At 51.0% G+C, this 22,677-nt stretch overlaps 1 protein-coding gene across 16 annotated transcripts in view; it reads right to left on the bottom strand.

The window, feature by feature from the left end:
• Nucleotides 1-22,677, bottom strand: part of DAB2IP (DAB2 interacting protein) — a 194,198-nt gene that overhangs the window by 93,965 nt on the left and 77,556 nt on the right. For 14 of the 16 annotated variants that reach the window (XR_014247501.1, XM_082402224.1, XM_082402225.1 and 11 more), the window contains one exon: nucleotides 9,579-9,682. Coding sequence is in view for 13 of the 16 variants with exons in the window: in XM_082402224.1 (XP_082258350.1) it covers nucleotides 9,579-9,682 (104 nt within the window). In the remaining 3 variants the exon portion in view is untranslated. Of the gene's footprint in view, nucleotides 1-9,462; nucleotides 9,683-22,677 lie in introns of those variants that run through there. The other 2 variants (XM_082402222.1, XM_082402217.1) reach the window with 2 other exon arrangements.

The raw sequence follows: 22,677 nt of genomic DNA, 5'->3' as shown, positions 1-22,677 counted from the left end.
GGTGCCTGCGACAGGTGAGGCCCTGCCCCAATGCCTGGGGCTCAGAGAAATCAGAAACAGTCACTGCCCTTGAGAACGTCACCACGTCCGGTGGACGGTTAAGTCACAGCGTCTATGTTCTGGAGCCTGGGGAGGGGAAGTCTGCAGGAGTCCGTGGCGGAGCACAGGGGAGGGAAGGAACTCTCAAGGAACGGAAATGGGGAGGAAGTGTGGGCAGAAGGACCAGCCTATACGGTTGCTGGGACAGGCCTGGGGGCCTCGATGCCAGCTGGGGAGCTGGATTCCACTCCCTGGCAGCCATCGAAGGCACTGGAGCGGGGCAGTAACAATCATGGCTCATTTTAGATGTTCTTTAAGCAATTCCATGGGAAAAGTTACTCATCCCCATGCAGGGCCTTGTGTCGGAAACAGATGCCATTGCTGCCGCCTCCAAAGAGGGCCTCCTGGCATTGGAAACAATTCCCACCCAAAGATTCAGATATAATTATGTCTGCGATCCAACCCAAATGCCACTGGATGTGATAGAGGCAATCACTGCATTTTCATATGGGGGTGGGGTGGGAGCAAAGGCATCTGAGCCCTGCCCCCCACACCCAGTTTCTGGGTCCCCTAGGGGAGGGGAAGGCCTACAGGGGCCACACAGGGTGGGGTGGGAAGAGGGGAGCAGTTCCCTCCCACCAGGCAGCTTCTGACTTGTGAGGGCCAGGCCAGCTGAAGGCAGGGGCAGAACAAGATGAGGCTGAGTGCCAGCTCTGTCCCCGATTGGCTGTGTGGCCTGGAACAACGCACCTCCCCTCTCAGGCCCTCAGTGTTCTCATCTATAATATGGAAAGAATAACAACACTGGCCGGCAGAGACTGAGCTGCGTGTTGTGGGCCAGGCTCTGTGAGACCTTCACTATCTAGGCTCTCGAGCTGAGTGAGCTTCAGCAAGTTCTTCACTCTCCGTCTGCCTTGGTTTTGTCACTTTAAACAAAGTGGGATTTGTGTTATCTGCCTCATGGTATCATGAGATGATACCCAGTGAGGGCTCAGGAGAGGACCTGACCCAGCGGACCGTGTAAAACAGGTTTTATGACTGCCCCACCCCTGCCTCCTTGTGCCCTCATGCAGACAGCAAGGAGCTGGCAGAGCCTGGATTCGAACCCAGGTCGGCCAGACTTCATCAGAGGACAACCGTGATGGAGGGTCTATTGGTCCAGCCTGGTGACCACGGTGCAGAGACAGTGCCAGCCTGCACACTGGCCCCCTCAACCCCCTTCCTCCTGCTGGAAGGCTGCCTCGGCTCCAGATCTTGCCCCCCTCCGTGTCCCTGATGACGGTCCCCTTTCAGAGGTCCCCCAGCTCCCTGGTCAACCCAGCCCAGGCAGCTCAGTCAACAGTGCCAGGCCCAGCTGCCTACAGGCGCTCCTGATTTGAGCTGTTCCCTCTACCCGGCAGTGGGCTCTGCAGCCTGTTTAGCTGGACCCCCATGGCCCCAGGGTCGGGGTGGGGGGCACACAAACCCCTGGGATTTCCACTCTCCTCTGGGAGCTGCCGCCCAGGCAGTCACTTGCTGCCCTCTGCTGCCCCCAACTGGGCAGAAACCGCCCTGCGCGGACACCTCCAACCTCCATCTGTACTCACCACCTGGGAACTTGGTTTCTGGTCTCTTAGGGACCCCTTCACCCCCTCTAGACCTTCTGGTATCAGAGCCTGGTGTCAGAGCCGAGCCCTAGAAGCTCTGTCAGGGGCAATGTCGTTTGGGGCAGCACGTGGAGGGGTGCGGTAGGGAGGACCCGAGGCTCTGGGGAAAGGGTGGGGTAGGGTGAGCCCCGCCCACCAGAAAGAGGGGCAGGGCATGAACACTGGCTGAATGCCAGGCACTGAGCCCTCACAGCCGCCCTGTGAGCAAGGAACTCCTGTGCCCATTTACAGATGGGAAAAAGAGAGGCTCAGAGTTGGGGACCTTGCCTGAGGGATCCCACAGAGGGGAGCCATGGGGCTAAGATTCAAATCCTGCCCCATCCCAGGTAGACCTATGAGAAGAGCCAGTACTGTATCCCCAGGACCCAGGGAGGTGTGAAGAGAGGGAGAAAGACCCCCAAACAGTATCCCACCTGCCAGTCACAGAGCCTGCATTTCCACTGTGACTCAAACTTCCAACTGATAAGGTTCCTTTCGTGCAAGGAACCTATAACACAGGGACCGGGGAGTCAGCTACTGACACCTTAGTGGGGACCAGTTTATTCAACTCCTTGCCGCCCAACAGGCTCGAGTGCAGGGCCTTACAGGGGTATCCTAGAGGTACCTCCGGAGGATACGGGGGCAGAAACGGGTGGTTGAGGGTGCAGAGGCTGTCCTTGCTCCCCCCTCCATCCTCCCACCCAAGCTGCTCGAGCCAAGCTGGCACCTCCCGAAATGAGGCAGGAGATTCCAGGGCTCCTTGAATTGGTTCCTCCCTCCACCCCTGCCCTCACGGACACCTACAAGGACATTTTAAGCTCAGACGTTGAGGGCGGGGACGGGGTCCCAACAACCTGCTTGAGAAAAGCAGTTTGCTTGCTCCCCATCTCTCATCCCCCACCCTGGTCCTGGTCTCTGCCCACGTAAGGAGCTCCCGACTCTCCCAGCCCGGTCAGGTATGCTGCTCTGAAGGACACACTGCACTCCAGGCCTGCGCCGGCCAGCGCCGGCCAGCGCCGGCCAGCTCCGGCCCACCCTCGCCTCCCTCTCCGGGGACTCCACACTCCTGTTAATTCAGCCTCCGATCCCGTTTGCTCTATGTGCTGCCATGGGTCTCCTGTCCCTCATGCTGTTTCCCATCTCCTGGCCTTCGCAGGGGCTGTCCTGGCTGCCTGTCCTTTCCCCTTACCTGCCTGGAAATGACTTTGTCAAACCCCAGCTAAACCCGCCGTATTTTTGCAGGTAGAACCTACGTTTTAATCCTATTTGTGTCAGTGCCCCACACAGGCCCTGAAACACAGCTGGTGCTGATTAAAAATGTACTAAAAGAAAGAAGAAAGGAAGGCAGAGAAGCGAGGGAGGAAAGTAAGTTAGTTCACACCCACAACAGGACTCGTAGACCAGAGCTTGACTTCCATCTCTGCCGCTCACGGGCTGGGGGACCCCGGGCCAGTTCCTTCTCCCTGAGCCTTGCTCTCCTAATCTGTAAAACTAAGCTGATGAAACCACCTTCATGTTTATTAATGGGGCAGGCAGCCCCCCAACCCTACCAAATACCACAGCCTGCCCTCAGTCCCAGACCTCGGATGCTGGCCTGGTCTCAATTCAGGAGGCGCCAGATAGCCCCTGGCCCCGTGCTCCCGCCCTGCAGACCGTTCTGGCCAGCCCTGGCCACCCTGGGCTGTCGGTGACAATGTTCCCATCTCCTACTTTCCTGCTGCGGGAAAGGGGGCCTCTCCCCACAGAAGGCAGACACAGACCAAATGGACACAGACCGAAATGATAGTAATTTGCCTTTTGGGTTTAAACAGTTTAATAGCAATTAGGCTCCATGAAAGGCAGGAGAGGAGGAGGGCTGAGGGTACGGGGCCTGCTCTCCCCACCAACCCTCTCATCTGCAGAACAATGGCCAGACACTGGGTTGGGAGACTCCAGCTCAGGAGGCTCGACAGAGCAAGGGACATCGGCCTCACAGGCAAATTCCTGGTACTACGAGGCGGAAACTGGGGCATCCAATCTGGGGTCCAGCGGGGCACCCAATCTGGGGTCCAGCACTCCTGCCTGCCAGTCTGCCACACTGCGTGGTTGACATCTCTCCACCAGTCTGTGGGCCACAGACATAGATGTGTCCCATGTAAATGTGCATTTGGGATGGGCAGTAGAAGCCTGGAGTGGTAGAGGGAGGCCCAGCAGGTATTCCAGGCAAATCTACCTTCTCTGGGCCTCAGTTTCCCCATCTGTGCAGTGACAGAGCAGGCTCATGTGATCTGGAAGCCTGACCAGCTTTTCTGTCCACCATCCCCATGCCCAACAGGAGTCACCTTAGCCGACAAGGGCTACTAATGGGGGCAGAGAGGCAGACCAGGAGGTGGCAGTGTGCTGATGAGACATCAGGGGCCTCTATGGGTAGTTGGACCCACACATGTCCATTCCCTTCAGCCCCCTCCTCCCAGGAAGCATGATGGGGGCGGGGAGAAGGACTCAGTTGCAGGGAAATGAGGCAGGAGGGAGCAAGGCATAAGGAGCACAGGACAGCAATGGAGAGACCTGGGCTCAATTCCAGGCCCTGCTCCAGATATGCTGTGTGACCTTGGGAAAGGACCCTGCCCTCTCTGAGCCTCAGTCCCTCCTCTGGAGAAGGAAGGTTTGGAGCAGTTAATTTCCAACAGCCTTTCCACCGTGGTGTTGAGGCGGTCACCCACAGTCCTGCATGTTTGTGGTCATGTACCTGTTTATGTGTATGTGAGAGAGAAAGAAAGACAGCTGAAATGTGGGGAGGGTTTGGGGAAGCCACAGGAGCAGGAAGAGGGGCGAGCAGCTGGGGAAACCTAAGGTCCACATCCCAGAGATCTCCTGCCCACTCCACTCTCACTCATCATTCCCTGACTCCTGTGTCCTGTAGGGGAAAGTCCAAGGCCTCACCCACTCACTTTTCTGTCTAGGCTCCTCTCCGTCATGTCTTCAACTCATTCAACATCATATCTAATCACACAGGGCCGCTGGCTTGTTCCTATTTTGTTAGATCCCACTCTAACTGGAATACTCTTCTCCCTTTGTTCCTGACAAACTCCTACACATCCCTCAAAGCCCAGCCCCGAAGATCCTCCTCTAGGAATTTTTCCCTACCCTCGCCAGTGAGAGGTAACTGTCTCTTGTTCTGGGTTCTCACAGCACCCCAGGCACACCTCCGTCACAGCTTCAGGACCACCTAGGGTGCACACAATTGAGCATCCAGTAAAGGTGGGTGATTGAAAGGAACTGAGACCCACTTCTAGAAGCATCTGCAATCAACTGGTACGGAGTTTATCTGCAGCTTCCGCCAGCTCCCTGGGCCTTCCCCTCCTTGACACTTCTCCTTCTCCAACTCGCAAAAAATAGCCCTGAGACCTAATTTCAGCTAAACCTTCAAACACAACTCTTCACTTTCAACTTCCCGAGGAAGAATCAATTGGCTGTCAAGTTTCCCAGAGCCTCTGCCACCTCCCACACCCAGGCCCTGACAGCTCTCCTCAAGGTCGATGGGAGGGGCCGGGGGCAGAGGAAGGAGGGAGGAAGGAGGGAGGAAGCCCACACCAGGGGAGGTTGGGTCCGGGGAGGGCGGCGGGCTGAGGGGACCGGTGACAGTCACCATCTCCTTAACTCCCAAATCAGACTGTGAATTCCTCGAACATGGGGTGGCAGGTGAGAGGCGGCAGCCTGCTGCTGCTAAGGGTCCCTGGGCTTCAAGAAGAGGGATGGGTCCATGCAGAACCCCTGGACCCAGCCTGACAGTCTGTGCAGATCCAGGCCCCCAGCTCGCTGCCTGCCTGCCTCCCCTACCTCTGACCCTCTCTCGCTTCCAGGATTCCCTGCTGGCTGCAGAGAAGACAGACATGGGTTCGAATCTCAGCCTCGCCATCTCTTTGGAGCCCAAGAGCTGAAGGCCGGAGATGGGCGGGAGGTCCCTTTGGTCGCCTGCTCCCAGCTCCTTCCCCATCCTGCCCTCATCCAGGGGCCCCCACGGCTCTCAGGGTACACCCACTAGGCCTGCTAGCACCCAGTGGCCCCGGGAAACCACTCCCCCACCCCCCAACTCCACCTGTAGGTAGAAGGAAGTTGGGCCAGGTAGGCAAAAGGTTCCATATCTTGCCCGGGTCACAAAGCTGCCATGAGGCTCAGCCCCAGGTCTGTGGACTTTATGGCTCATTCCCTTAGATACCGCATCAAAGTGTTTAAGCGCCTACTGTATGCTCAAAACTTGAAGTCACTCCCCCCCTTTTACAGAAGGGTAAACTGAGGCTCTCCCAGGGTCCCATGGTCTCCAAGAGGCAGAGGTGGGAGCAGCACTGAGCCCGATGCCCTGTGGGATGACTGCGGTACCAGGCTGACTCACAAAAGGGGTAAGGGCCGCATGTGAGGGTGCAAACAGCCCAGACTCAGAAGCCCTCCCAGCTGAGTGGCGACCTGGTCAAGTCTGGCCCCTCCTGGGCCTCAGTCTGCGTGAAGGAGGTGGATAGAGTGAGTCCTACAGACCCCGCCGTGGATTCTCCATTAAACTACATCATTGCCAAGGGGCACCGCTGTGAGAGGCGGTGACATCTCGTCACCCTGGTTTGAAATGGCGGCAAAGACGACAGTTATTCAAGTACATCCTGTGACATCTCCCCTGCCTCCTCCAGGCAAAACCATGTTCCCTGGGTTCCTTCAGGGGGCTACACAGAGCAGCAGTCAGCGAGCGCAAGAGGATCTGGCTTGTGGGAGCACACGGGGGCAAGTACAAGTTCAGGCTGCAGGGGAGAGGGTGTGCTTCTGGTCCTGCCCAGGGTCCGCGTCAAGCCTGTCCCTAAGGCCCAGGTCAGGCGCACCTCTGACCTTCCCCCAAGCACCCGGTCCTCTGCCCTCCACCCCAACCCTCCCCAGATCTTTACTGTCCTGGAGCCAAAAGAGGAAATGCAATTCGGATGATAATGGTGGATTTCATGGGGTAAGCATCTACCATGGGTCAGACCTGGGCTGGTACGCACACACAAAGGTCCACCAAGTCCTTCAAGTAAGGGCAGTCATTCCCTGCCCCTTACTGATGAGCACACATGGCTCAGACAGGTTGAGTGACTAACGAGGTCACACAGGTCATGCAAGAGCCGGGATTTGAACCCAGATCCCCACCTCTGAGCTCCCTAGTCCCCCCCCCAGCTCTGAGCACCAGCCCAGGATAGAAACTCGACTCACGCCCCTTTCCTTAACTGCTGCACACAGAAAAGTACAAGGTGCCGAGCAAAAGGACACAAAAAATAAATGTCCGGCCATCGTAGTATCCATGCCAGGCTCTGTCACTCAAGAGCTGTGTGACACCAGGCAAACAACTTCACCTCTCTGAGCCTCAGTTCCCTCATCTGTGACTGGTAGACACTAATGGTACCTCCCTCGGGGTTGCTGCGAGAAGTGGGTAAAATGACGGCTGAACACACTTTCCATCCCGCAGACCCTAATCTCACAGGACTGTGAGTCGGGGGCCTGGTGGCTCAGAAGGCTGGCTCTGGCTCTGGCTCTGAGCCACAGGTGGTTTCCATACCAGGAAACATAGTGAAGATGACACTACAGAAAAAAAGCCAAGCCTAGCTGGCAATTAAAGAACTGCAACTTATAGCAACCTCGAGGTGTGATGATACACCTATTAGAGCAGCAAAAGAAAGGGAAGCGGGTAAAAAGTGATGCTGAGGGGGTTCTGGGAGGGAATGGGGGAAGGGTCCCCCTCCTCTGGTTCCAGTCGAGCCAGAGGGGTGCAGCACGCTCCTGCGCTAGGGTCAGGGAGACCTGAGTCCAAATCTTGGCTCCACCATTATGAGCACTTGGAGCTCGGGTGAGGGACTCCACCTCTCTGGGCCTCAGTTTTCTCATCTGTAAAATGGGGTGATAAAAGTATCAGCTTCAGGGTTGTCTCAAGGTTTAAAAGAGATCGAATAGGTAAGACCGTGAACATAGTACAGGGGGCTACATTATGATTAGTCAGCGTTCCCTAAGGCATCCTGAAGGCTCAGCCCTGGTGCCTGTGGCCCTGGGGGTCCAGGAAGGGCAGGACTTGGCCTCTGCGCCAGCTGATTCGATCAGGGTCTCTCAGGTGCCAGCCTCCTGATCCTCCCCACAGATGGAGACCATCTCCCAAGGGCCCTGGTCTCACCCAGGGAGGTGACCAGGAATCCTTCCTCAGCACAGGTGTCCTTCTCCTCCTCACTGCCTGGAGGCTGATCTGACCCAGAGCCTAGGGCTCAGAACTACCTCTTTTATGAGCTTGTTAAAAATGCAGATATCCAGGCTCTGCCCCTGGCCCACTGCACTGAAATCTTGAGGGGGCCCAAGGATCTATTTTGAGAGCATTTTTATGACACACAGAAAGCAGGAGAATCAGTGGCCCTGGGGAAAGCCCCGTCCCCTTAGCTGAGGACTTACCATTTTAATCATTTCTAAGTGTACAACTCCGTGGTATTATGTACATTTACAAAGTTGTGCAACTAACAGAGGCGCCACCTGACCCGGACCTGGCCCATCTTCCCAGCCTCACCTCCTACCCTGACCTCCAGACCCCTCATCTCCAGTCCCACCAAGCATTTCACCATTCCACAAACACATCAATTTCTAGTGTGCGTCCATGCCTGCCTCCATGTTTTTGCAACTGCTGTTCCCCCTACCTGGAACTCCCTCTCTCACTGTCGCTGCCTGCCCAATTTCTAAGGAACCCTTCAAGACCCAGCTCAAAGGTGTTCCCAGGGAACACCTTTCCCAGCCCACTCTCACCTCACCTGGAACCCCCATAGCACACTGTATAGCAACAGCCAGGCCTGTGCCCTCTCTGTTCCCTCCATCAAAACCTTCTTTCCCCTGATCCCCAGAGGGCTAGCTCCTCATCCCTTGGACTTCAGCTCAACTATCACTTCCCAACCACACCACCTCAAGGAAGCTCTCCTGGTTTTCCCTATCAGTCTACTTTTCTCCTTCACAGCACATAGCTCCAACACAAGAATGTCAAGCCCATAAGGTCAAGGGCTTTATCCACCTGGTACTCTCTTGGCCAGCTCCTCCCACTCAGCCCCAGTGCAAAGAATGGTACCTGGCACACAGCAGGCACACCATAAAAAATGGTTGAATGAATGAATGGATGAACAAATGATCAAACAGCCACCTCCCCTACAAACTGTGAGCTCCCAGGGGAAGAGAACATGTCCACTTCTCCAGCAGCTGGCAGAGCATGGACAGGGGGGCACATGGTAACATGTGAATGGGGGCAGTAAAGGGACGTAAAACTGCAGGTGCGTGGAAGGATGGTGGGGACACAGGGGGACACAGAGAGTCAGATATTAAGGTTCACTGGATTCTGTTTCCATTAAGTCATTTAGGTTTGAAATAAAAGAATGTGTGCTGGTGGGACTACTAATAATCAGTAGCTAAGATACATATACTGTACTTTGTTGATCCTAAGACATCATCAGTTGTAAGATACAGCATTATTTTATGTGCCACCAAGAAAGAGAAAACACAGCAATTAAATTATGACACACCACGGGCTGTAATATGAGAGATATTAAAATGTGGAAACAAAAAGGGTGCATTCTAAGGAAGCGTGGTGTGTGTGTGCATGCATGACGGTGCGTTTATCCGACCTAACACTAGCCCCTTTCTTCCCCGGCCAGCTCAGCTCTGGGCCCCACGGCCTGCAGAGCTGTCTGTCCTCCGTCTGGCCCCTCCCTCGCAACAAGGGGCCACCACGTGGCCCCCCGGGATGGGGCTGAGCCACAGAGAGGGGAGCAGCTGAGCGATCGGATACCTAGAACAAGGGAGGCTGGATGTTCTCCCGGTCCGTGAGGCTCCAGGAAGGGGGGGCCGCGGGGTCGCAGAGCAGCACCCCAGGCCAGGTGGCGATGGTGACGCAGAGATAGTTACCGTGACCCGGAACGGCGTAGCGGCTGAAGGCTCCATGCTGGGGCTCTTCTCTGAGAGGCTGCCCGGCAGGCTGCGCCGGGAGCCCGGCCTTTCTTGGGGCGACTCTGTCAACAGAGGGAGAGGGAGGGTGAGCGTGGACAGTCCAGGCCACCCAGTCAGGCCCTCCTGCCGTTCCCGTCCAGGCCGGGACAGCACACAACTGGTCCCCATAAAATGGTCCAACCATTGTGGATAACAGATAGCGGTTCCGCAAAAAGTTAAAGACAGAGTGGCCACGTGACCCAGCAATTCCACTCCTATGCCCCAAAGAACTGAAAACAGGGACACAGAGAAATACTTGTATGCAAATGTCCACATTATTCAAAATAGCCAAAAAGGTAGAAGCAACCCAAGTGTCCATCAACAGATGAATGGATAAACACAGTGTGGTAGCTCCGTACAATGGAAGGTAATTCCATCATTAAAAGAATGAAAGTTCTGATACATGCTGCGATCTGGATGAACCTTGAAAACATGCTGAGTGACATAAGCCAGACACAAAAGGACAAATGTTGTATAATTCCACTTGTACAAAATACCCAGAATAGGCAAATTCATAGAGACAGAAAGGTTACCAGGGGCTGGGGACAGGGGGGGCTTGGGGAGTTATTGCTTAATTGTACAGGGTTTCTATTTGGAGTGATGGGAAAGATTTAGAAATGGACAGTGGCGATAGTTGCACAACTTTGTAAATGTACATAATACCACTGAGTTGTACACTTAAAAATGATTAAAATGGTAAACTTCATGTATATATTTCATATATATTTACCACAACTTTTCTTTAAAAAAGGTCTCCTAAAACCCGCACTTCAAGGTGCACATCTTGTGATGTGTGATAATGAGCTCCCTGTTACTGGAGGTATACAAGCAGTCCCTTCAAACACGAGACTCTATGGTTTCTAGCTTCCAATTGGAACTGTCTCTTCCTGAGGCTTTAAACTTGAGAATAGTGCAAGGGCCGGGCAGGTAACGGAGTAAAGGGTAGCAGCGGCCAGCTGCTCAGCTCCAGCTGATTATTTCAGCATAGCAATGCGGGGCTCAGTGCAGCCAAAGCTTCCCACGGTTCAGGAGGACCTGGAAATCTGGGGGGCGGGGGTTAATATGAAATATTCTGATTTTTAAATGGCGACAGCTCATTCAAAACTCTTAGCCACGGCCTGAGCACGCCCATTTAGACAGCTAGGTCAGTCCACCTGGCCGCTTTCCCCCCTGGTTCCCCGACACCGGGCTTGGCACTGGCTGCCTCTTTTCTAGTGCTTGGGCTGTGGCCCCCACAGAAGCCCCCCCTTCCTGCTCCTCCCAGCCCGACCCATCCAGCAGGCCCTGGAGGAAACCCTTGGTAACCTCCTCCGCCCCCAGCTCTCAGCCCCCTTAGGGCTCCTGTAGCAAGAGCCAGGCCAGGGTAGCCTACCTACGCTCTCATTTTGCATGCACAGTGTGTGTGCGTGTGTGTGTGTGTCCTCTGCTTGACAGAGGAGTAGCCTATCTACGCTCTCACTTTGCACAGTGTGTGTGTGTGTGTGTGTGTGTGTGTGTGTGTGTGTGTGTGTGTCCTCTGCTTGACGGTGGAACTCCTAATGCCCACGCCTAAGCCGGCTGCATCTCCACATCCCCAGCGCCCTGCACGGAGGCTGATGTGTGGGGGTTGCTTGGGAAAGACCTGTTGACTCAGAAGGAAGAAAAAGGACGGGAAAAAGGACGGGGCGGAGATTTCCCTGGTACCCGCGAACACACCGGGGTGCAGAGTCAGAGGCGCACGCCCAGAAAACACACACACGTGTTCGCATCCATGTAGACACTCCAATGCGTACCAGCTCGGATCCATCCCCAGATACATGTGCACGAGTGGATGTGTGGACATGTGCACACACACAGGACAGACAACGAGGAGCAGGCTTTCCCAGAAGGCAGATCGGGCTATCGGGGGGCCGTGCTACACTTTCCGGTCCATTCTCTCCGTGCAGCCGGCTTGCACAGGGGTCCTCAGAAGTGTGGAAGGACAGAGCTGAGCCCCTCATCCCACTAGGGCAGGCCAGTGCTGAGCCCTGGCTGGTGGGCAAGCAGGCAAAGCCACTTTGGGACTGGAGGCAGTGGGCCACCCGCGGGGATGGGTTCAGGCCCAGCTGCCCACCAGGCAGCCCTGGGGCCACCTCTTCTAGAAAAGCTTCCTCTTCAGCCCAGTGACTGCCATGTCTTAGGGCCTCTCTGCTTCCCTCGTGGTGCCTCCTACTTAGAACCTTCCTCACTCCGCTCCCCCTCTACGGTGTCTGCCAGTCACACACTAGGGGAGACCCACTCTTTTTTGGAGATTTCCCCAGGAAATCTCTTCCTGTGCCCCCAAGTCTGCCTTCATCTCCCCCCCCCACCCCCAGTACCCCCTGTCACCTCCACCTGGGGGTCCTCCATAACTGTGTCCCACCCATGTGTGTGACACTGCCCTCAGCCTCCAGAAGCCTCTCAGGAACTACCCTCCCTCCCTGACACACACACACACCTGGCCACAGCTTCACTGCCCCCTGCTGGGCAGGTGTGCCCTCACACCTCTAGGCAAGAGACACACAGAGGCACCTGGCAGGACACAGGGAGCCCAGCGAGGCTGCTTCTTCTCTAAGATCAAGACTGATGTTCCCACAGCCTGTACAGATCACGGCCATTGCCTGCTGGGTCTGAGCAGGAGGTGCTCAGGGGTTGCGTGGTCCAACCACCATTTTATAGATGAGGAAGCTGAGATTAGAGGAAAGGAACTTATCCACTAGCTCCTAACCCAGTAGATAGATAGCAAAGACCCTCGTGGGTGCTCCCAAAGTAGCCGTAAACTTCAATTCAGACGCCCTGGGGAGTATCTCTAACCACTTCCAGTTTGGCACTGCACAATTCAAATTGATTTTTGCTCAAATAAACTCAAAATTTAAAAAAAAAAAAAACAAAGCCCAGGCTACAGCCCACCTGCATCAGAAGGTAGAAACCCAGCACGGGGGCTGCAGGGCAGGATGGGGTAAGAGTCCACTCCTCCTCCTGCACGCCAGAGGAAGAGGAATCCAGGCACCTTTCCGGACAGCTTCCGCTTAGCCCCAGTTCCATTCTCCCTCCTGCTCCAGGGAGCCGACCCGTGTAGGCCACCAACCCAGCTTCTGGGCCCTCCGGCTTCCATGGGGTTTGGCCAACGGGGAGCCCTGGCAGGAGATCAGGGGAGGGAGGAGAGTCGCCTGGGTCAGAGGCCTCTCTCCACCAAAGCTCCCGACTACCATCAGGTCTCCTGGGTTCTCGCCTCCCAGCATCCACGCTCCCCTCCCCTCCTGCCAGCCTCAGTGGACCAGCCCCAGCTGCCTGTAGCTCTGGGGTTCTGCACTCCTCTTCACGGTTCCCCACACCCGCCCACACCTCAAATCATCCTCGTGTAAGTGCCATCTGCTTCCTGCTGGACCCCCATGGATCCACCAGGCGGAATCTTGGCTGCCTGAGAAACAGGCCCCACTCACGGAGCTGGCGGGACCCCCTTTACACACGGATGGGAAGCCGTGACATGCCTGGGGATCACGCTGAACCACAGGGGCAGAGTCTGGGCCGGGTCAGGCTCTCTTCTGACCCTACACCCCAAACAGCTCCCCCCAGAAGCCAGCAGCCAACACAAGCTCCAAACACAAAGTTAGTAATAATAACCACATGGATTGCTGGGGTACGGACCAGTGTTTCTCTACCTTTTATTCGTTCCCCCTAAGGAGTCTTTTTCATTTCCTAGTTTCCCCTCAACAAAATTCTAAAACCATAGATATACAGTAAGTATCTTTTTGTCCTATATGTATATTAGGCTTTATACAGAAAAAGAGTGAGACTTTTTCACCTTCCCTTCCTAGAATCAATTTTTTTGTCCACTTAGGGGCAATACTCCCCCCATTGAGACACATTCAAATATCATCCCCACCTCACAACTTAGACAGCTGTGGGGAGCTCCATTTTCCAGATGAGTAAATTGAGGTCCTAAGAGGGAAAAGTGACTTCCTCTAAAGTTCCCCCAGGTTAAGAAGCGAGAGTATATGCTGAAACTGTTCCCCCTAAACCCACACTTAGAGGGGCTCAGAGAAGGCCGAGGATGCCTGGAGCATGGGGGAGGGGGAGGAGCACCAGGCTGGGACCAGGAGACTCGACTTAACCTTGACTCTGCTGTGTGACTCCAGGCCAGCCCCTTTCCATCCCCGGGCTCATGACTTATCATCAATCCAGTGAGTCAGGGAGTCGGAGCAGTGACTGTCTCTATTCCCCACCACCTAAAAAAAAAGGAATGGAAAAGAACCCCACTCTTTATTTTACAAAGGCAAAGAAGGCGGAAAGCTGACCCCCTGAGTTCTATCTCTGCCTCTAAAAACACAGCTGCCTTTGGCCTTTGACTTAGTAGCAAGTCTTTTCTAATTTGAGGAAGCAGACACTGGGATGCTTGGGCTCATGCCCCACACCAACCTCTAAGCAACACAACTGGTACTAGCAGGACCCCAGAGAAGTTGAGTGAGTTTGCTAACATCTTGCAGGATGAAGGTGGCATCCCCAGGGACAGACCCCAGTAAGGGCGAACCGGCCGACCTCCGAGTCTCCTCCAGACCTCGGAGCACTGGTTCAGGCATCTTCCCTCGGCTCAGACTCACTGTGTGACCTCCACGTGACCTCTCGGGCTTCCAGTCTACAAAATTAGGTCACAGGACCAGCTGATCCTGCATCCCCTTTCCAGTAGGTCAAGAGTCTCTGTTTCACCAGGCAGACCAGGCTGCCTTCCTATTCTTGGAAGCCATAGTTGGAGAAACGCATTTTAACCTTCATGTGTTTGCAAAAAAAATAAATAAAATTGGTTTCATTCAAATGCTGCTGGCTTGGTTGCCATGGATACCTCCTAATCATGAAGGATGACTGTTACTTGTTCCCATGGAAACACGGAGGCCTGAGGAACATCCTGTAATTTCAGACAAGACACCAAATTTCAGTTGTCGGGTTGCACCGCCCAGATCTTACTGCTTAAAAACAGGTCGAGGCAGCAACCTCTAATACTGGCAGCAGGAGAAAAGAAGTCAGCACTATAGAAAGAGGAGGTGCAAGGCAGGGGTGTATGTGTGTGCTGGACCTCAACAGTGATCAGGAAGATGCAAATTAAAACCACCAGATGTCATTTCACACCTTTCAGGGAGGCAAAAATGAGAAAGAACAATGACCCCAAATGTTGACAGGGATGTGGGGAAGTCTTTCTTCACTGCTGGTGGAAAGAAAAGAATTTGAGAACAATTAGAAAAGAGCTAGTTGAAACTGACACAGACACACACACACACACACACACACACACACACACACACACACACATACTCTTAAGACCAGAAATTCCCCTCCTACATGTCCAGTCTAGAAAAATGCTTCAGACTTGCACATGGGGATCTGCACAGAGATGTCTACTGCAGCACTGTTTGTAGTAGCAGAATGTGGGAAGCAACCTAAATGTCCACCAACAGGGGAATGGATGCCCCAGTGGACGACTCCTTGGGGCAGTCATTCGGTGGAATAGGGTAGGACTCCAGGGGGCAACATCCACGGACCCCTACAAAGGACCCAGTTCTATAAGATCAGCATGAATCAAACTCAGAAATAAGAAGTTGAGTGAAAAAAGTATGTTGCAAAAGGAAACAGAGTGCAATCCACTTATACTTTTTTTAACAAGAACGTTCACAACAGCTTTATTTGTAATAGCCAAAAACCGGAAATAACCAAAACGTCCTTCAGTAGGTGAATGGTTAAACCGTGGTACATCCACAGTGTGTGAGGCAGAATAATGTTCCCTCCAAAGAAGTCTACCCTAATTCCCAGAACCTGTGAAGATATTTTATATGGTAAAAGGAACTCTGCAAATGTGATTAAGGTTAAGGACTTTGAGGTGAGAGTGTATCCTGGATTTCCAGTTGGGGATAATCTTAAATGTGCAAGAGGAAAGCAAAAGGATGGCTCTGAGGGATTCAATGATGCAAGAAGAGACAAGAGAGATTCTAAGCATGAGAGGAATGATGGAAAAATGGGGTCACGAGCCAAGAAACGTGGGTGACCTGTATTTAGAAACTGGGAACATCCCTCAGCTGACAGCCAGCAAGAAAATAGGAACCTCAGTCCTACAACCACAGGGAACTGAATTCTGCCAACAAGGAATGGGCAATGAAATGGAGTTTTCCCTAGAGCCTTCAAAAAGCAATGCAGCCTACTAATACCTTGATCTTAGTCCCTCAAGACCCACACCAGACTTCTGACCTACAGAACTGTAAGGTGACAAATCTGTGTTGTTGAAGCTAAGTTTTTTTGTTTTGTTTTTGTTTTAATTTATTTATTTTTGGCTGCGTTGGGTCTTTGTTGCTGCGTGCGGGCTTCCTCTAGTTGCGGCAAGCGGGGTCTACTCTTTGTTGCGCTGCACTGGCTTCTCTTGTTGCAGAGCATGGGCTCTAGGCACACGGGCTTCAGTAATTGTGGCATGCAGGCTCAGTAGTTGTGGTGCACGGGCTTAGTTGCTCCGTGGCGTGTGGGATCTTCCCGGCCCAGGGATCGAACCCATGTCCCCTGCCTTGGCAGGCGAATTTTTAACTGCTGTGCCACCAGGGAAGTTTGAAGCTGCTAAGTTTTAACTTGCTGTGGCAGCAATAGGAAACTAATACACATGCCATGGAATACTACTCTGCAAAGAAATAGGAATGCACGATTGAAATACACAACCACTTGGATGGATCTCCAGGGCAACATGCTTAGTGCAAAAAGCCAATGTCAAAAGGTCACATGGTGCACGATCCCATTTATATGGCAGTCTCAAAGCGGTAAAGTCATAGAGATGCAAAACCAACTGGTGGTTGCCAGGAGTTAGGGATGGTGGCGGGCAGGTAGGTGGGTGTAACCATAAAAGGGCAGCACAAGAGGGAGATCTTTATGGTGATAGTCTTGTGTCTTGATTGCAGTGGTGGTTACACGAATTTACACATGTGCTGAAATGGCACAGTTATACACACGCATTGTACTGATGTGCACAAAAGATGAGAAAGGAAGGAGGAAGCAGACACTGACATCCAGAAGCTGACCTGGCATCCACAGCTCTGCCATGTTATTCTCCTTTTGGACATAAACAACCTCACAGGATACCAACCTCAGACAAGGCTACCATGATAAAATGAGGCGAAACAAGTCCACTTTATCATTTTGTCTAAGCCACTGACAAAAGCCAGGTCACCGCGCCACCCACAAAATACCAAAAATCTCCCCACCTTGGCGAAAATGAGTGTCTGCTGCTTCTTTACTGATGACAGCTTTATCCTTGTGCTGCCTCTTCTCCCTGGAGATAAGATTTGAGATACCCCATCACAGAATTGCCCCCGCTTTCTGAGAGCAGCCAATCAAGAGTGAACCCCACTTCCTTAGACGTCCCCCAGATCACCCAACCAAAGCCCAAATCCTAGAGTAGGTTCTCTCTACCACACTCAGAGACGTGTCCCGTGGTTCCCCACAGTGTGTGTTCTCCAGCACTGCAATAAATAATAGACCCAACTTGTTCAGCTGGAGGTGTGTTCCTGGTGGGTCTTTGGCTGGAGGACATTGTACTGGTTACATGAGATGTAACTGTCAGGGGAAACCGGGTGAAAGATGCACAGAAGCCTCTCTGTGCTGGTTTTGCAACTGCCTACATATCTGTAAAACTTTCAGAATGAGAAGTTAACAAATAGCCTATCTGAAATACATGGAGTCATATCTGTGTGTAAACAATTGAGATTTTCCATCCCGAGAAACTCACTGCAGAAATGTATTCCTATCCAGTGTTCCCTGAGTAGAGAGAATGGCCAGCAATCTAGAGGCAAGAGGCACAGAAATATAAACACCACTGCAAAGGCTTACCATGGGCTCTTTAGACTGAAACACATTTGCTGTCTACATGATTAAACTAATATGATGCTTTACTTCCTGTTTGTATGTGTGTGCACTTACATAGAAAAATATCATAAACAGTACTCAAAAACTTGGTATCAGAGATACTCTTTGGAGAACGGGATGGGCTACAGGTGGGAACCGTACCACTTGCTGAATGAAGAATAATTCAGCCTTCCAAAAACTAATAGTAAAATTAATATAGAAATAGGTGGTATGATGATTCAGTACAAATTGTACCCTCTGAATACATCTGAATAGGAAAAAGGAAGAGAAGCAAGAGAAAAAACAAAATCAGAAAACAAAACAAATGACATTGAAATCAACAGCAGCCCAAATGACCAGTTAGAGAAAGTGGATCAGAAAAGTCCAAAAATTAGATTTAGAAACAAACTCGTGGGTGAGGGAATGAAGTTCCCCAAGCGTAAAGCTGCCAATGAACTGGTGTCCCAACTTCCCCTCCCCACCCCCGCCACTGCAGGAGTGGCTGGATGAACTGCAGGAAGAGCCAAAAGTAAGATCACCATGGCAGCAGGTCAAGGAACCTTCAGAGTGTTAGAACTTTTCAGACACGGCTGTCCAGCTGATGCCACTGTGTATCTGTGTGCGTGTGTGTGTGTGTGTGAAGCACACCTGTACTGTTCTTATCTGCTCTTAACAGTTAGCCAAATGAAGAGTGAGTTTGTCAAAATAGTGCACTGATACGTTGGTAGGTCTCCTACACACACTTTTTCCAGTTCAGACTTTGGCCATCCATCTTTGTTTTTTATTTTATTTATTTATTTTTGGCTGCGTTGGGTCTTCGTTGCTGCACGTGGGCTTTCTCTAGTTGCGGCAGGCGGGGGCTACTCTTCGTTGCAGTACGCGGGCCTCTCATTGCAGTGGCTTCTCTTGTTGCAGAGCACAGGCTCTAGTCAGGTGGGCTTCAGTAGTTGTGGCACACGGGCTCAGTAGTTGTGGCGTGCAGGATCAGTAGTTGCGGAGCACGGGCTTAGCTGCTCCACGGCATGTGGGATCTTCTCGAACCAGGGCTCGAACCCGTGTCCCCTGCGTCGGCAGGCGGATTCTTTACCACTGCGCCACCAGGGAAGTCCCCCATCCATCTTTGGAAGAAGGAGGAGACGTGGTTCTTAGAGGTTATTAAACCTTACCTGCCTGTGGTAGGCGGAATAATGGCCCCCAAAGAGCCCATCCTGATCCTAGAACCCATGAATATGTTACCTTCAATGTCAAAAGGGACTTCAAAGATGTGATTAAAGATCTCAAGATGGGGAGATTATTTTAGATGACCTGGGAGGGCCCAATGTAATCACAAGAGTCCTTATAAGAGAGAGACAGGAGCATCAGAGAAGACAGGGAAGGCGATGTGGTGATGGAAGCAGAGGTGGGAGTGAGGTGGGGCCATGGGTCAAGGCAGCTTCTAGAAGCTGCAAGAGGCAAGGAAACTGATTCTCCCCTAGAGCCCCCAGGGGGATTGCAGTCCTGCCGACACCTTGGTTGTAACCCAGAGAAACTGATTTCAGACTTCTGACCCTGAGAACTATACGATAAGAAGTCTGTGTGTTCTAAGACACTAAATTTGCAGTAGTTTGTTCCAGTAGCAATAGGAAGCCAATACACCCACTGATCAAGGTTCAACTTATTCTAGTAAAAATGGAGGGGCAGTGACATCACACCATTGGCTGATCCAGGACTGTGGACTCTCAAGGTCCCTTTTCCAAATCGATGGCTGCCTTAAAAGGAGAAAAGCTTCCTTTTGGAAACATAATATTCATGACCCTATATAATGTAAACTTCTTTCTTTCTCCACAATGCACTTGTTATCAATCAACATATGTAAAAGAGTTTGAAAACCACGGAAGTATATGGTACCTTTCTCGGTTATTTTATAATGTAGTTTAGAGATGTTTTCAAATCTGTACATAGAGAATATTTATCTTTTGATAGTCACTCCGCACACTGTGTATTTATCCTTAGTATAGATACTAAATACATTACTAAAACTTCTTTAGGGTATATAAGCTCCAACAACAGCACTCCATGATTATCAAACCCTAAATATTCAGGTATAGAATTAAATTCACTCTATTTGTCATTTCATTCAGAAAATATAAATGATTTCTTTTTACCCCAAAATTCCACCTCAAGACTTAGTGTTTGTTCAAAAACTATATTATTTTTTTTTCGGTGTGAGAGCTGGAATTAGCACTTTATTTTAAAAAATGACAAGGGAAAATACCTTTAAACAGTTTATAAAAGCATAATAGACTGTGTAGAAGTTGCTCTGTTTTCCTTAGAAACAAGGGTACTATTAAATTAGAACAACGTGGCTATACAACAGTCTTATAGTTTTCCAACAACTTAAAATAGGCATAAAGTTTTAAGTGTGTACATACTGATTTTTTATATATAACTTTAAAACTCTCTTTACCTTTCTGTATTTGACAGTTTGGAATTCAAATTTTAAATTATCTCTAAATAACAAGGTCCTACTGTATAGCACAGGGAACTAAGTTCAATATCCTGCGATAAACCATAATGGAAAAGAATATGAAAAAGAATAAATATATATGTATAACTGAATCACTTTGCTGTACAGCAGAAACTAACAGAACATTGTAAATCAACTATACTTCAATAAATAAATAAATAATCTCCAAGTTTCTAATTTAATGATTTAATACTAAAGCAAACTGAATTTCAGCTCTTTGTGTAATTTTTAGCTTGAGGAACAGTTGACGCATAGATTGTACATTAGGTCCTATAAGGAACATGAAGCTATAATTTGACAAAACAAAAGAGCAGATTGTTTTACGTTCTACAAAAACACCTGTGACTGCCCTGGGAACTTGGAGGGAAAGAAAATTGATGCAAACATGAAGTTCATGCTACCAGCCATGAGTCATAGAGTCCTTTGTCTCTGACCCACGAGTCTTGTGTCTTCTGCCAGCACCCGGGAAACTCTACCAGGCTAGGTTGCTAGTCAGCAAGTTGGGTAAAATCTCCACCCTTCATAGTTATTAACAAAGAGTATCAAAAATACTTAGGAATAAATTTAACAAAACAAGTACAAGGCTAATAACTTTAAAAATATTGCTGAGAGACATTAAAGAAAATCTAAATAAATAGAAAGATACACCACTTTGAAGGATTGGGAAGACTCAGTCTCGTTAATATGGCATTTCTCCCCAAACTGATCTATAGATTCAATGCAATTCTAGTCAAAATCCTACAGGCGTTTTAAAGACACTGACAGGCTCAATTTTACATTTAGATGGCAAAGCAAAGGACCTAAAAGAGCCAACCAATCTGGAGAAAGCAGAAACAGTTTGGGGGACTTATATTACTTGGTTTCAAGACATACTTTATAGTCTTGAAATGTAACTGAAGTAACCAAGATAGTGTGATATTAGCAAAAGGATAGACATATAGATCAATGGAACAGAATAAAGAGTCCAGAAATAGTCCCACATATATGTGGTCAATTGATTTTTCGAAAAAAGTACAAAGATAAATTGGTGGTGGAAAAGATAGTTTTTTCAACAAATTTAGCAGCAGAACAACTGGATATTTGTATGTAATAAAAATGGACCACCAGGAAATGTGGAGAAACAGATCTAAGAGAGACAGGGACTGCACCGTATGTGTATATTTATCCTCAAGCTGACTCTTAAAGTAGGAAACATCAGCTCCAACTTTAACAGGAAGAAACTGAAGTTCAGAAACATCAACTGAAAGGACCATGACCACACGGCTAAGAAATGCAGAAGGCAGGATTCGAGCCTGGCGAGCTCTGAATCGAAGGGCTGCCCCAGGATGGGAAAGCGCCTCCATGGAGAGATAAGTGAGAGGATAACAGGTCCCAAGTACCCCGGAAGGCTGAGTGTCCTCCCTGCCCTTGGCCTCTCTCTACATCTCCAGGTGCCATCCCAGCCCCGCTACATGGCAGAAAGAGATAAGAGATGCCTCATTCGACTGCATGTTTTGGTCCCCTGATGTTGGGTGTGGGGAAGGGAAGAAGTCTTGAACCTATGGAACTGCGATAACCTGCTATCTCTCAAAAGGAATCAGGATCAGAGTTCAAGTTGTCTTTAAGTTCAGGATGTGGTTCAGAGTCAATGGAGGTTGCCCACTGTTTCGGGGGTGGGGTCTGCTGGGAGAGAGGCATGGAAATGACTGTGGAGGGCTGGCGTCCAGGGCACCTCCCCGCCCTGGGAATCCTCAACGTAGAGCATTTGGTGGGGGCACAAGAACTCCTCAGAGGGGACGTGGAGGGGTCAGGCTCCTGGTTCTCAGAAGGTGGGAGGGAAGCGCTGAGAAGATGTGCCTCCCAGCTATGTCTCAGGATTCTGGGTAGGGCCTCCCCAAAGGACAGCACAAGTGTTCACCCCTTAGTCCCCGGTTGGCCTCATGAATAACAGTCCCGCGTAAGTGTTGCAAACTTTCAGCATCTATAGACACTGTCACCAGCTCTTCTCTAAGCCCCTCTACTTGAGTCCCTTAACAATTGCCTTTGGGACTTTCCTGGTGGCGCAGTGGTTTAGAATCCGCCTGCCAATGCAGAGGACACGGGTTCGAGCCCTGGTCTGGGAAGATCCCACATGCCGCGGAGCAACTAAGCCCGTGCGCCACAACTACTGAGCCTGCGCTCTAGACCCCGCGAGCCACAACTACTGAGCCCGCACGCCTAGAGCCTATGCTCCGCAGCAAAGAGAAGCGACCGCAATGCGAAGCCCGCGCACCACAACAAAGAGTAGCCCCCGTTCGCCGCAAATAGAGAAAGCCCACGTGCAGCAACGAAGACCCAACGCAGCCAAAATTTTTTTTTTAATCTTTAAAAAGCAAACAATTGCCTTTGACCATCCATACTTCCTATTCCTCATCCTGACATACACGTCACTTTCAAAGAATCCCCAGTCTTCCAAAAACTCTGGGTTTCCCGGTCACTCCAAGGATTAATTACCTGGCCTGAAGGGTTCTCTCTTCCCTGAGTCTCTTCTTGCTCCTTTGCTTTCTGAGGATTTCTAGGAAATTTAGCCTGAAGTGTCACCTTCTCCATTTTTACTCCTGAGTTTTCTCCTGTGATTCTGTAGCCCCAGGGTCTATTCCAGGCCCGGCAGAGAGCTGGCATTTATCT

This window comes from Balaenoptera borealis, assembly GCF_965194805.1.
Source record: "Balaenoptera borealis genome assembly, chromosome: 8".
Taxonomy (NCBI): Eukaryota; Metazoa; Chordata; class Mammalia; order Artiodactyla; family Balaenopteridae; genus Balaenoptera; species Balaenoptera borealis.
The sequence above is the reverse complement of the archived record's forward strand: the minus strand, read 5'-3'. Positions and strand labels throughout refer to the sequence as shown.